The 14,312-nt window shown below is 45.9% G+C and overlaps 1 protein-coding gene across 1 annotated transcript; it reads left to right on the top strand.

The window, feature by feature from the left end:
- Positions 1–2,677: 2,677 nt before the first annotated feature.
- LOC146349905 (uncharacterized) lies at positions 2,678–3,826 on the top strand. Its single transcript, XM_084845501.1, has 2 exons — positions 2,678–3,109; positions 3,770–3,826. The coding sequence occupies exons 1-2, from the start codon at positions 2,678–2,680 to the stop codon at positions 3,824–3,826; spliced, it is 489 nt and encodes a 162-aa protein (XP_084701627.1).
- The last annotated feature ends 10,486 nt before the right edge of the window (positions 3,827–14,312 follow it).

Here is a 14,312-nt window from a genome sequence, read left to right as displayed (position 1 = left end):
AGATTTCACTCAGCAAGAGCTGGCAGACATAACTAGGAATGCAGTACAGCGGCAGGGGGAGCAGTTAAGCCAGTGGTTGGTGAGGCTGTGGGATCAGGGCACCGACAGCATCTATATGACTGCTGAAGAACTGACAAAATTAGGAGCATTATCAAAGGACACTTTGATCAGTCAGTACCTCAGAAACCTGAATCTGGGGACAGTGGGGTCTTTGCTGGACTGGTGCATGGTGGCAGTGCAGACCAGGTATCCAGCTGCCATGGACTGGGAAGAGCAGGTGCCTGTCTGACGCACTATTGAGGAAGCCATAGCCCAGTTAAGGGGGATGGCTATGCAGGCTGAGATGTATCAAGCAGGATTTCAGGGACCTGATAACCAACCTCTCACTGCTGGAATGAGAGCCCGATTATGAAGGGGGCTCCATCCTATATGCGTGGTGCTTTGCTAGCATTGCTGGGGCCAGCCCAAGGATCTACAGTATGGCAAGTAGTAGTTCTAATAGGGCAATTGGAAGACATTCAGAAAGAAAATGATGCTAAGCCTCGAGCTAGAGCTGCCAAGGAGGAGGAAAAATCCCACAGTAACCCACAGAAGCAGAATAAGAAAACACCATGGCGGCAAATGTTCATAGACCTTTTAAAAGTTGGAGTGCCAAAGGCTGACATAGATGGCGTTTCAACACCTGACCTGTACAAAATGTGGAAGAAGAAGTGTGCAGATCAGGGGGAGGCTAACAAGGGTGGCCCACAGGTGAGGGGAGCTACCCCAACTGCCCCACCCAAGGACCCCTTATATCCCCTGTTACTGGGTGAAGGGGGGTGGCAAATGTCCCAACCCATAGATTAGGGGTGCGGCAAGGCTTCAGAGGTAAGGCTAATAAAGACAGCCATCCCTGGAGACCAGCGCCCACATTTGCCCTTAACAATCTATTGGTCCAGCAGGAATACTCAAAGAGTTTTGGCTCTGCTTGACACGGTGACAGGAGCAGAGGTGATTTTAATTCATGGTAATCCAGATAAGCACCTGGGAGAGACTGTATACATTAATGCATACGGAGATGGGGAGGAACGCACCACACGGGTACGGGTGCAATTGGCTTTGGGAAAGTCAGTCCCTTTTGGGGCAGATGTATTAATTTCGCGAGTCCCTGAGTACATCATAGGCATTGACCTATTAAAGGGACACACATTTCAGACCCCATTGGGTCGATTTGCCTTTGGAGTTCGGGCCATAGTGGTGGGAAAGGTTAACTAGACAAGATTCTGTGACACTTAGACCCTCCATTCCAATCATGACGTGGGTGAAAGATGAGTCAGCCAGTCCACGTGTGGGGCAGGCGCAACAGTCCTCCATAATCAAATGGAAGTGGTATATTGCAGAGCAGGCAAAACCAGGCCCTCAGGGCATAAGTGTACTCCAAGAGCAAATGCTAGCCTTGACCCCCACTGGGGAAGAGATGCAAGAGAGCCCTGTAATAGAGATAGACAAGTCTCCAGTGCTGGAAGCCCCACCCTATGCTCAAGTGAGCCACACTGAAACATGGTTCACAGATGGGTCTTCCAGATACCAGGGGAAAAAAAGGGTATGGAGGGCAGCCGCCATCAATCCTAAAAAGCAGGTTACCTTGTCCCATGCTGGACGAGGCAAATCCAGCCAGTGTGCTGAGCTAATGGCAGTTAACGATGGTGACTGAACATACGGTAGAACAACAATCTGATACTGTGTACATATATACTGACTCTTGGGCAGTGTATAAAGGATTGACAACCTGGCTTCCCAAGTGGAAGCAAGATGAGTTTTTCATACATAACCACCCCTTGTGGGGTCAGGAGCTCTGGAAGCAAATCAGTCAATTGCTCCAGCAAATCACAGTATATGTTGGACATGGAGATGGGCATGTCTCAGGAACACCTGAAGCTTTGTACAATCAGGCTGCTGATCAACTGGCTAAAGTCCGAGCAGCCCTGCCTACGCTAGACCAGGGGGAGGAGATGCTGACATTGGCCCGATGGGCACATGAAAAGTCCAGACACCTGGGGGCCAAGGCAACTCGGGAATGAGCTATTCATAGAGGCATTCCCTGCCCTGTGGATGCAGCAGCCACCGCAGTTGCTACATGTGAATTGTGCTTGAAGCTCAAGCAGATGCCCTTCCGAAGTTTCCTCTAGGGCAGTTGCACAGAGGAGGGGGGCTAGGGCAGATATGGCAGGTGGACTATGTAGGTCCACTGCCCCAATTTAGAAGGTGGCAGTATCTACTAACCATGGTAGATACCTATTCAGGGTACTTATTAACATACCCATGTGCCCGAGCTACACAACAAAATACAATCAAGGGATTGGACTTTCTGATCAGGAGATATGGGGTGCCCGTTCAAATCCAGTCTGATAATGGGAGTCACTTCACAGGTGCAGACGGGAGGGACTAGGCCAATGAGTGGAATATCCAGTGGATATACCACGTTCCCCATCATCCACAAGCATCTGGGTTGATTGAACGGATGAATGGGTTGTTAAAGCAAAAGCTAAAACAGCTGACCCCCGACCATACCTTAAAAAGGTGGGGGACAGTCTTGGAGCAAGCTGAGTTTGAATTAAACAGCCGCCCCCTAGGGGTTGGCCAAACACCTCTGCAACATATGGTGGGATTGGTAGCACCAGCACCAGTGGAGCACCTCATGGCGTGGAAAACCCAGCCGTATGCAATCCTGCCCCTCTGGGCAGCACCAGACAGTGAAGGGGCAGACCTCGCAACGCCAGAAGGGGTGGTGGTACCTGCTGGAGGGCGGGTCACTGTACCTCTTGGCATAGGGGTGACTGTCCCCTGTAGAACCTATGGGCAAATTGTGCCACGATCTGGCCTAGCCCTTAAGGGAATACAGGTGTTAGGAGAGGTAGTGGATTCCAACTTTCAGGGTGAAATAAAGATGCTGCTACATAACACAAGTGCAGAGGATGTAGCCCTTTCCACTGGGCAGCATATAGCCCAGCTAATTTGTGAAAAACTGAGTGTGCCTACTATCCAAGAGGTAGCAGGTCCTGGTAAACTCATGAGCGGAGGGGACAAAGGATTTGGATCCACAGGCAAGGATCTAACTCCAGGGCAGAAAGTATGGGTGATGTATCCAAATCAACCTGATCAGGCAGGAGAAATTCTCAGTAAAGGGCTGGGAGCTACGTATTAGGTATTACTGGCCACTGCCGCCTCTCCTGTCTGTCTCAACATAGCTAAACTGAAACGTCGAGAATGATTAAAATGCATGTTCCCCTAGGTGTTGCTGCAACATGGCAAAAATGAGCTGGGGCACACTGCCGGAAATATGCACAAAAAGGCCCAACTGGCTGCACTTCCTCGGACCAGATACCTATATGACAAGAAAATGGCAAAAACAGGTTTGGGCATGGGATGGATGCCCTCACAATGCTCTCTTAACTGTCATGGCATGGAAATGTCAGTAGGGGGTGTTGGCCCTGGTGCAAGGACCGCACCCGGAGTGTTCTGCTTTAGTCTCCATCCAATTGAGGCAATTGCCCGATTGGGTTGGACTTTGGGGGGTGACCTACATTACGCTACCGCCTACTGGCATGCCGGATAGAGAATCCCTGTCGTGGGAAGATTTGTTAGCTCCATGGCACTTCTTTGGGCCTGGAAGTCTACTGGATGCGAAACATTCGTTACCCTACTTATGTTGCCGGTACTGCTAAAAGGAACATGACGTATAACGTACAGGTGTAGTAATTTTATTTCTGTGTTATTTCTTTGCATATAGAATGAGAATGAGATTAATGTGGCCAGCATTCTTGGTGCTTGTCTGGGCACAATCTGACCGGCCTGCTCAGGAAATGGCTTCCCTATCAAAATCCACACTGCCGCTGACACCTGGGAAGGGCAGCACGACTGCCCTCTCATTGTGCGAGCAACCAGTCCTGTCACAGAAGCAGTGGCTTCTGAGTACTCAAAGCAACTATATAAATGTTACAGGGGTGGGCTTATATTAGTATGTATCCTTTATATTACGGTTAAGCAACTGTATATAAAAGTGCAGACCCTCATTTGGCGAAATTTGGCAGGAGACAGACAATAGGACTTGAAGGAAGAATTGTGCACACCAAGGGGTGAAATGTAGAGGAAAACCACTGGAAGACTATTGTATATCGAGGAGATAGGGATGGTGTGCCACAGTTGTTCCTTCTATTCCATGTCTCCTGGAAGGCCTTAAAACTTAGGCCTCCTTAAGGCCTTTAATGTGAAATTCAGTTTTCAGAGTTGGTTACAAGTGGGGATGGCACGGCCTTCAAATGCGGGAGGAGGACATGAACGATGGGACGGCCTTGGAATGCGGGGGGGCACCATCTGGCTATTGTCCACCCGCTTCGCCTAATCTTTTGAGTGGTACAGAGATGACATATATCATCAGGTGGCTTAAGCACAACAGGTGTGATTAATTAAGGTGCTGTCCTAAGCGGCAGGTAGCACTCAAGAGATTAAGATATAAAAAAGCCCCGCAGTTTGCCCAAAGTGAGCTTCGATGCAGACCTGACCGGGAAGGTGCTGCATGCCAGCCGTAGACTGGGGTCTCCTCGTTGTCATCCCTGGGGCTCCCGACAACTGATTGAGGACTGCTTGCTTGGTATTGTATATTCTTCTTTGATATCCTTTTGCCTGCTTTAAATAAAACCTTTTGACTTCAACTCACTTGTGTGCTTATTGCTCCTGAATCCAAAAAAACCCCTTGCCTTTGGCAAGACAACTGTTGCATTTACTATTAAGCTTGTACATAAGAGACTGGGTTGAACATAGCAGAGCTCCCCAGTTTGCTAACATTGGGTGGATGGAACTAGGGATGGCAGAGAATTCCGCCACGGATTCCAGTGAGGCCGGATTCTTTAGAATCCCCCAGAATCCGTGGCGGAATGGCCTCCTGCCCCCCGCCCCCCCCCCGCGGAATCCCCCCGGGACAGCACTTACCTGGGGCAGATGCGGCGGATTCGGCGGCAGCACCAGCAGCACCGGCGACGGTGGCGGCACCGGAGGCTGGTCTCCTGGCCGGCTGCGGCAGGGCTGCTGCCACCGCCATTGCTGTCCTTGCAGCCGTGATAGGCTACGTAAGAATTTACATAGCCTATCATGGCTACCCCCCCCCCCCGAAAAAACATGCAGCATACGCAAATGGCGGCGGCTACGGCGGCCGCCATTTGCGTTCCCTAGTTTTCACCGATTTATCTTATGTAAATATTTATGTAAGATAAAACGGCGAAAAATAAAGGAATTCAAATAGCGTCCACTACGCTATTTGCGTTCCCCTTTTTTTCGCCGTTTTATCTTACGTAAATATTTACGTAAGATAAATCGACGAAAAATAGGGAACGCAAAATGTGGCCCCCATAGCTGCCGCCATTTGCATTCGCTGCATGTTTTTTTTTGGGGGGGTAGTCGTGATAGGCTATGTAAATTCTTATGTAGCCTATCACGGCTCCCTGGCTGAACGCAAATGGCGGCCGCTACATCGGCCGCCATTTGTGTCTGCACCAGCGAGTCCGCGGCCGGAAATCCAGCTGTAGACAGCCCTGGCTGCCTGGCCAGCTGCTCCACAGAGCTGCTGCGGAGCAGAGCCGGCTGTCAAGGATTCCAGGGGGAGAACTGGATCGCCTCCCCCCCCATCGATGATTCTGGGGGGAGGGACAGTGCGCCTCCCCCCCCACGAACAGAATCCGCGAAAAGTTAAGTGACTTTTGTACATCCCTAGATGGAACACGCCTTAGTGCCTACACGTACCCTCAGCATCAAGACCCCAAGCCTTGGCCCCTTCACCAATACTCTGGCTCAGAAAGTTTTTGATAGGCCGTAATGAGGGTTTACAAAGAGAAATGCACTTTCTCTATTTAGGCTAGACTCAAATAATCCTTCCAATATCATGTACCTTTTAAAAACCAAAACAAATTAGGTGCATTGAATTTTTTATATCCATGCTACTGCCACCCTTACAGTCCTCACTAGCAAGGCACCATAGCTAAGATGGTTGAGAAATGATGAACATTCTTCTTCTGTGGAACTCAACCACTACCTGGCCAATCCTTCTCAGAGAAATGGGAAGAAAGCTGGAATGAACAAGATGGCTACTCCAGGTCGTGCTACAGTTCTGGACATCTTTGAAGTGACCTAAAAACCTCTCCCTATGTAGAACACAATGCATGTCCAATCCCATGTAGAGGACAGAACCTAGGGGGTTGGGGGTCTGGGATAAAGGCATGGTAAGAGAGAGCTATAGCACTCCCTACTATGCTTCCCATTTTGCTCTGGTCAAGATGCCAAAAAAGCCTTTGTTGTTTTTCCTGTAATCAGTGAGCATCCATCAGAGTTGCTACATCCTCTGTTATTTAAAGTGGTATCAGTTTGCTGCTGACTTTTTGCGGGGAGTACATAGGATCCTGCCCTGACTATATTATGCTGATATTACTCTCAGATAACAAGACCATGGAGTTGCTGCTAGTCATGTAGTCCCCCAATTGCAGGCTGAAGCTGTTCAAGAACAGTTTTACTATATTATGATGTAGTTCAGGCTAATTTGGAAGTTAGGTTCAGCTGGTTTAAATGAAAGTATTATCAAATAAATATGTTTAAAGAGAAAATGCAAGAAGACCAAAGGAGGACTTTTAAGTTTAAATTAAGAGCTAGTCATATTTTTTAATTTAAAGATGCCCATTTGAAAACATGCTTTTAGAACCACAAACTATGATTTCTGTGTTTAAAAAAATATTATAAGTATTTTTATATGCCCTTCAATCATATTACCAGGGCAGATTACAAAAGAACAAAACAACTGAAATGTAAATACAAAAGAAAACGAAAAACGAAGTGCTGCAAAAGTAAAAAAGCAGCACAGTCAGCAGGCCTAAAATTGTATATAAAAAAGGAGAGTTCCTGTTCCGGTCAGCACGAGCAGCGGCAGATTTTATGGCTCCTCGGTTGGTTGGTTGGTTGGTTGGTTTTAAATTTTAATTGTTTTAAATTGTCACAATGTGTTTTAAGTTTTAATTTGTCAGTTTAAGCCTCTATTACCGTAGTGCACGCCAGGCAATTGTAATGTTTTGGTTGCTCTAAGGCTTCATCTGTTTAAGTTTTTGTCAGCTGTGAGGAGGCAATGCGAGAGCTCTCAGTGTTTGGACTATGCTTTGAATTCTTCTGATAAAGACCTTGCATACACACACACACTGTAGAGGCATATGTGAACGCCTGCCTCATTGCCTTGCCAATTTTGCTGACTTCTACAAGCAGTTATCAAGTGGAGGAGGTGGCGGAGTGGTGATATTTGATTCTTCTACCCTCTGTTTGCAATGCATGGCAAGAAAAAGAGGCAGAGAGACCAACTCCAACATTCCCTGTTTCAAAGCTATCTAAAATCGATAGCTTCATGCTCGGTGGCTCTGATATCCCAGAAGGACTCCCAATCTCTACTACTAATCGATATTCAATCCTGTCCTCCCCTTTGGGGGAAAATGATGAGTACCAGGGGGGAAAAAATGAGGGGCCCCAGGAATGGAGAAATGAGGAGAAGCAGGCAACTACCGGGCTGAATCCTGAAGAGGCGAACATGGGAACTATTGATGCCATGGCAGAGCAGTGCTTGTTAATTGTTAAAACTCTAATTAATATTTTTGGGACAATTGGAGCTATAAAAGATAAACTAACCCCTATTGCTGGATATACAAAGCAACTTGATGAGATTATACAACTTCTCAAGGACCAGGAAACTAGAACAAAACAAGAAGTGAATCCAGAAGCAAATCAGAAAGACATGACACTTCCAGTTTTACAACCTATTCAGGCTTTGGCTCCTTCAACGGCATCCCAACATTCGAACCTCTTGAACTTTGCAGTTTGTGGAGAACTTGTAGAACTGAAGAATTGGGACTTCAAGGGGAACTTAATTCTAGTCCCAGAGCAGGTGGCCTTTGAAATATCACCATTATCTAATGGGGTTCTGCCTAGTTGGTGGGGGAAAAACAGAGTTGTGTATAATCTTAATGCATTGTTGAACTTAAGAATTCATATAAGAAATATTAGATCTGTATACACACTTCCAGGCTCTCTATATTTACAGAGATGTATAATAACTTTCAACTCACCAATGTTGGTTAAAGAAATCTTTGCTGCGAGGCTCCAACTGGGTAAATATGGAGTAAGGGCTAGAAAGGTTTTTAAAACTTCTTTATTAACACCACTATTTAAGCAGATATCCAGAAGGAAACCCATAGATCAGTATGCCCCAGAAGCAAGTAGACTACACAATGTTTTGGAACAGTCTAACAATGAAATGCTCATTGATTTTACAACTCAGGAGACAGATGTTGGGACTGATATATAGAGCCCGTTGATCAGGGCCTACAGAGAACAAACTTTAGAACTCTATGTCTTTCTAGTCCCCCACTCAAAAGTGACGTTTCGTTAGACACTGAAATTCTCTCAACCAATACTGCAATTAATTCTAATATTGATAACTTTAAGTTGATACTGCAAAAAAACCCAGAAAACAGTGGTGGCTGAAATCAACACCACAGGAGTCCCAATAGCAAATAATTCTCAAAGGAAATATATGATCCAGAACACCATTCCCTGCTTAAATGGTGCCGAGCAGCTTGATCCCTCAATAGATTGAATTACATTAGATCGTTCCTCCTGGCAAAATAAGGCTTTGGGGAGCTCACTTAGGTGTGTCTCCTGGAACGTCTCTGGATGGTCCAATAAAAGGGCAGATGGTTCATTCAGAAGGTACCTTAGATCTTTTGATATCATATTCCTACAGGAAACATGGTGCACGGGGGAAATTTTTTTTCAGTGATTATAAAACCTATGAAGTCCCTGTAAGTAACCCCAGAGGCATGGGACACCCATCGGGGGGGGGGATTAGCCTGCTGTATATCAACTTCATTGAAAGGGGAAAGTTATCTCATTAGTAATTTGCAGTCCTGGGCTTTGGCTGTATTTTTCAAAATTAATTCAACGTCATAAATTATGGTAAATGTATATATTCCTCCTTGGAAATCAACTAATCACAGCAAAAATGTTTGGGAAAGCCTTACAGATTATATACTTGGCCTGCAGACCAAACTATCTGAAGCTCACTTGATATTAGTTGGTGATTTTAATGCCTGGATTGGCCCAAACTGGAATGCAATAGAGCCAGTCTTCTATTTTTCCTTGGATGACTTCCCACTGATAGAGGATAGACAGTCAAAGGACCACATAATTAACACCCAAGGGAAGCTGTTTATTCAAATGATCTTTCAATCTGGACTTTGCATTCTGAATGGCTCTCTGTCTGAGGATTTGACAGGGGAATTTACCTTCATCAACCATCTTGGGGCTAGCGTAGTTGATTATATTGCAGTCCCCACAGCTGTGCTTGGGCTGATTACGCTCTTTAGAGTAGATTCATATCCATGTAGTGATCACCAACCATTGATTGTCCACCTGGAATGTCTTAAAAATGCCTGGGCAAATCAAGAAAATCGGTTCCCAGTCCCAAGCACGAGGGTTGCAACATACTGTCATAAATGGGCAAATGTGAATTTAAATGCTTTGGAATGCTTATGGCATTCTGAGAATGTACAACTCTTGTTGAACACCCTGTCCTCTTCCAAAGAGACGGAAGTAGTACTAGAATGTTATGCCCACATTATAGCAGCAGTCGAACCTCTCTTATTTTGGAAAGGCCAGTCAAAGAACCAGAGGCCAAAAGAGGGCAATCCGTGGTTTGACGTAGACTGTAGGAAACTTAAGCAGGAAATCAAAAGACAACATAAATTCCTAAGAGATAGAGGTATAGTCCCTTTACCACAGCCCTATTTGGCACTGCGTAAATTCTATAAAAATACAATTAAAGAAGAAAAGCAAGAGCATGCCAGGTTGCAATGGGTGGAACTAGCATCAGCACTTGAAAGAAATGATAGACCTAGATTTTGGCACCTTACTTCAGATTTAAGATACTATGGGACTCCATCCATTGACTCTGTTATCACAGCACATGAATGGGAACGACACTTCCATTCCCTCTTTTATGATGAGATGGCCTATCTTCTCCCATTGCAGGAGGAAGACCCAGAATCACCTAGTTGGTCCCCAGTCACCTGTAAGGAAACAGCTATGCTGATACAGAAGCTGAAGCATGGAAAGGCCCCTGGAAGGAGCAGCATTTATTTCTTGATTGATTATCCTCATTGGTGGATCCCAGTGTTAGCAACCTTATTTACACTTATTGCTAGAACTGGGAAATTTCCCCAAGATTGGGCAGTGACTATTGTAGTGCCTATTTATAAAAAAGGCAATTGGTCAGACCCTAAAAATTATTGCCCTATAAGCCTACTGGATGTTATAAGTAAGTTGTATCTTTTAGATAAGCTGGAAAACTGGGTGCTCGGGGAGAATCTCCTAGCTGAAGAACAAGCAGGCTTCCGATGTGGCAGATCTACAGTAGACCATTGTTTTATACTAAAATATTTGGATAGGAAATATACATCTCCCCCTTATCACCCACTTTTTGCTGCATTTGTAGACCTTCGAGCAGCCTTTGATTCTATATCTAGACCCCGCCTTTGGCAGAAGCTTACAATTTTAAATGTGGATCATAAATTGCTCAGGAGAATACAGGGGCTGGATGAGAATTCTATCTTGCATGTGAAAGTATCTTCAGGTGATCTTTCAGACCCCATTATTGTTAGCAAAGGAGTGCGCCAGGGATGTTTGCTTGCACCTCTTTTATTTAATCTATATCTTAATGATATAGTTTCCTACTTATCTAGCCCAGACTTCTTCCCACCTGTCTTAAAGGACAGGAGTACTTCAGGGTTATTATATGCAGATGACGCTGTTCTCCTGTCATATACCCAGGTGGGGATGCGTAGGCTTTTAAGAACCCTAAGCTCATATTGTATTAGAGAAGCCCTTCAGGTCAACTATGAAAAAACTAAAATCTTAGTCTTTGGCAAAAGGAGGAAAAAATACCGATGGCAGCTGGATAACCACCTGCTTGACCAGGTTAATAAATACCTAGTAGTGACATTTCAAAGTTCAGGATCTTGGTCTGAGCACTTGAAAGCAATAGCCCTGACAACTAATGCAACTAGTAATGCCATTCTTTGTTTTGCTGCAGGACCAGGTGGTAAGATGGTGGCCCCTTTAATAGAGCTATACAAGGGTAAATTACTTCCCCAAATATTATATGGGGCACCTGCCTGGACCCAATGCAATGGGAAGGGGCTCATGGGCAGACAAGATAATCACATCTATTTCTGAGCTGGGCTTTTCACAATCATATCTGCTTGTGAGGGGCTATGGTAGAGATAGGGAGGAGATCTCAAAGTGATTACAAGATGTTGATATCCAAACAACCATGGCTGTTGCTGCTGAAAGTCGCTCTAACTAAGAGTGGCTGGGTGACCAGTCAGATGGGCAATTAATAAATTTAATAAATAAATAAATAACAAGATCTATAAAAGCATCATGACCTCTCCGGGGAAGGTTCCCCCGTATTTGATTTCCATCACCTCACATGAATTGAGATGGCTCATGACTAGGTGCAGACTTAGCTCACTCCAATTGATGGAGGTGAGGGCACGTTATAGGACCCATCATGGCATGAGTGCAGATTGTCCAGCTGGTTGCCCCAAGGTAGAGGACATGATGCACTGTCTAGCAGAATGCCCATTGTACATCAATTTGAGGAAGCAATACTCTATTGAGCCCCTATTAGTTGTGCTTGAGGATACTCCCGGTGTAAGTATAACTTGATTATTATTAGCTGGAATAGATCATTATACATCATATAGGACTGCTAAGTTTGTCAGTCAAGCCCTGTAGAGGCGAAAGTCATTGACTGTTAAAAAAACTAAATATGTAAACATGGTAATAACATGCTGGCAAATATTGTTTTAAGATTTTAAAACGTTTTTAATTTGTTTTTGTTAATTATTTTATTAACAATTTGTATTTTGGTTCCCCTTCTGGTTGATATGAGAATTCTATTTGTTTTTGTATGCGGATGGCCTGATTGGCTAAAAAGATTTTATATTTATATTTATATTTATATTTATATTTATATTTATATTTATATATAACTTGGCAGAGGCAGTGGATCACCAGGTGAACCTTCCAAGGAGACTGTTCCACAACCAGGGTGCCACCACTGAGAAGGGCCTTTCTCTGGTAGCCGCCCTGTAAGTACTCTGGTCCTAAGTCATGAAGAGCTTTAAAAGGATTTTAAAAAGCATACTTTGAATTAGGCCTGGAAACAGATTGGGAACCAATGCAATTGTAATAGCACAGGAATAATATGATTATCCCCTTCATGGATCACTGCTTTGTTGTGGCGAAGGGGCTTGCATAACTCAGTGAAGCCATAAGCTATGCTGTTCAGGGCCACCCAAGATGGACAGGTCATGGTGGAGAGTTCTGACAAAATGTGGTCCACTGGAGAAGGAAATGGCAACCCACTCCAGTGTTCTTGCCAAGAAAACCCCATGGAATGTATCACACTAAAGGAAATCAACCCTGACTGCTCATTGGAAGGACAGATACTGAAGCTGAAGCTCAAATATTTTGGCCACCTAATGCGAAGAGAAAACTCACTGGAAAAGACCCTGATGCTGGGAAAGATTGAAGGCAAAAGGAGAAGGGGACGGCAGAGGATGAGATGGCTAGACAGCATCACCGATGCAATGAATATGAACTTGAGCACACTCCAGGAGACAGCAGAGGACAGGAAGGTCTGGCTGAAGAGTCGGACATGACTTAACGACTGAACAACAACAACAACAACAAATATGATTATTATGCCCAGTGTCAGTTGGCAATCTAGCAGCTGCATTCTGCAGTTCCTGAATAGTTTTCAAAGGTGGCTTCACATATAACATATTACTGTAGTCTAACCTGGAGGTTACCAGAGCATAGATAACTGAGGCCAGGTTATCTCTGTCCAGGTAGGGTTAGGGATGTCAGAGAAATTCTCTCGAAAGTGAAATGGGCTCGAAAACAGTCACTTTCGGTTCGCCGAACCCTTTCCCGAGACGAGGCACCCAGGTCTACCCGAATGTGAGCTCACGCGACACTTTTTTTTTTTTTAATCTGCCGAAAGTTTTACGAAGGCAACTTCGCAAATTAGGACGAAAGATGGCGAAAGGGATTTCACGAAACTATTTAATAAACATGCAGTTTCCTTTCCTGCTACGACGCAGCTTTCTTTTGCTGGGAGGGACGGGGTCACGAAGTGCACGTAGCCTGCCTACCCTGAGGCTGAGTTGCATAGCCTCATCTTTTGTTTTATACTTTTATTGTATGTGTGAGGTCAGGTTCAGGTCAGGTGAGGTCACCTGAGCGAGATCCCTCCAGGCCACCCACCCCACCAGGAAGATAATTGAGGGGAGGGAACTCATCGACCATTTATCCCCTGGATTCCCGCCTTTAGTTCACAATAGGACGGCGGTCGTGCAACAGCCTCACTTGCTCCAAGCTAGACTCCAGAGTCCAGAGACAGACTAGAACAGGAGCCACTGCTGCTCCGTCCCAGCTGCTGCAACTTTCTTTCTCTGCATCCCCGCGTTCTACGGCACTGCAGTTCGACCTTTTTTCTTTTTTCTTTATTACAGTGAAGGTATGTTTACTTTACCTGAATGTGCCCTTATGCTTAGTGATTTTGGGGTGAGATGGAGGAGCAGGGGGAACTGGGGGGGAAGGCATCCTGCAAGGACTCCATCCCACATCCTCCTGGGCTTCCCAGGATTCACCCATGTGCCTGCCTGCCTATGTATTTCTTTCTGGGGAGGGGGGAGCTGGAAGGATTCCATCCCCCATCCTCCTGGGCTTCCCAGGATTCACCCATGTGCCTGCCTGCCTATGTATTTCTTTCTGGGGTGGGGGGAGGGGGGAGCTGGAAGGCCTCCATCCATCCCCCATCCTCCTGGGCTTCCCAGGATTCACCCATGTGCCTGCCTGCCTATGTATTTCTTTCTGGGGAGGGGGGAGCTGGAAGGATTCCATCCCCCATCCTCCTGGACTTCCCAGGATTCACCCATGTGCCTGCCTGCCTATGTATTTCTTTCTGGGGCGGGGGGAGGGGGGAGCTGGAAGGCCTCCATCCATCCCCCATCCTCCTGGGCTTCCCAGGATTCACCCATGTGCCTGCCTGCCTATGTATTTCTTTCTGGGGAGGGGGGAGCTGGAAGGATTCCATCCCCCATCCTCCTGGGCTTCCCAGGATTCACCCATGTGCCTGCCTGCCTATGTATTTCTTTCTGGGGAGGGGGGAGGGGGGAGCTGGA

This window comes from Heloderma suspectum, chromosome 3, assembly GCF_057233095.1.
Source record: "Heloderma suspectum isolate Gila_16-S chromosome 3, 16-S_ref, whole genome shotgun sequence".
Classification (NCBI taxonomy): domain Eukaryota; kingdom Metazoa; phylum Chordata; class Lepidosauria; order Squamata; family Helodermatidae; genus Heloderma; species Heloderma suspectum.
Note: the sequence above shows the minus strand (reverse complement) of the source record. Positions and strands in the feature narration are given on the sequence as shown.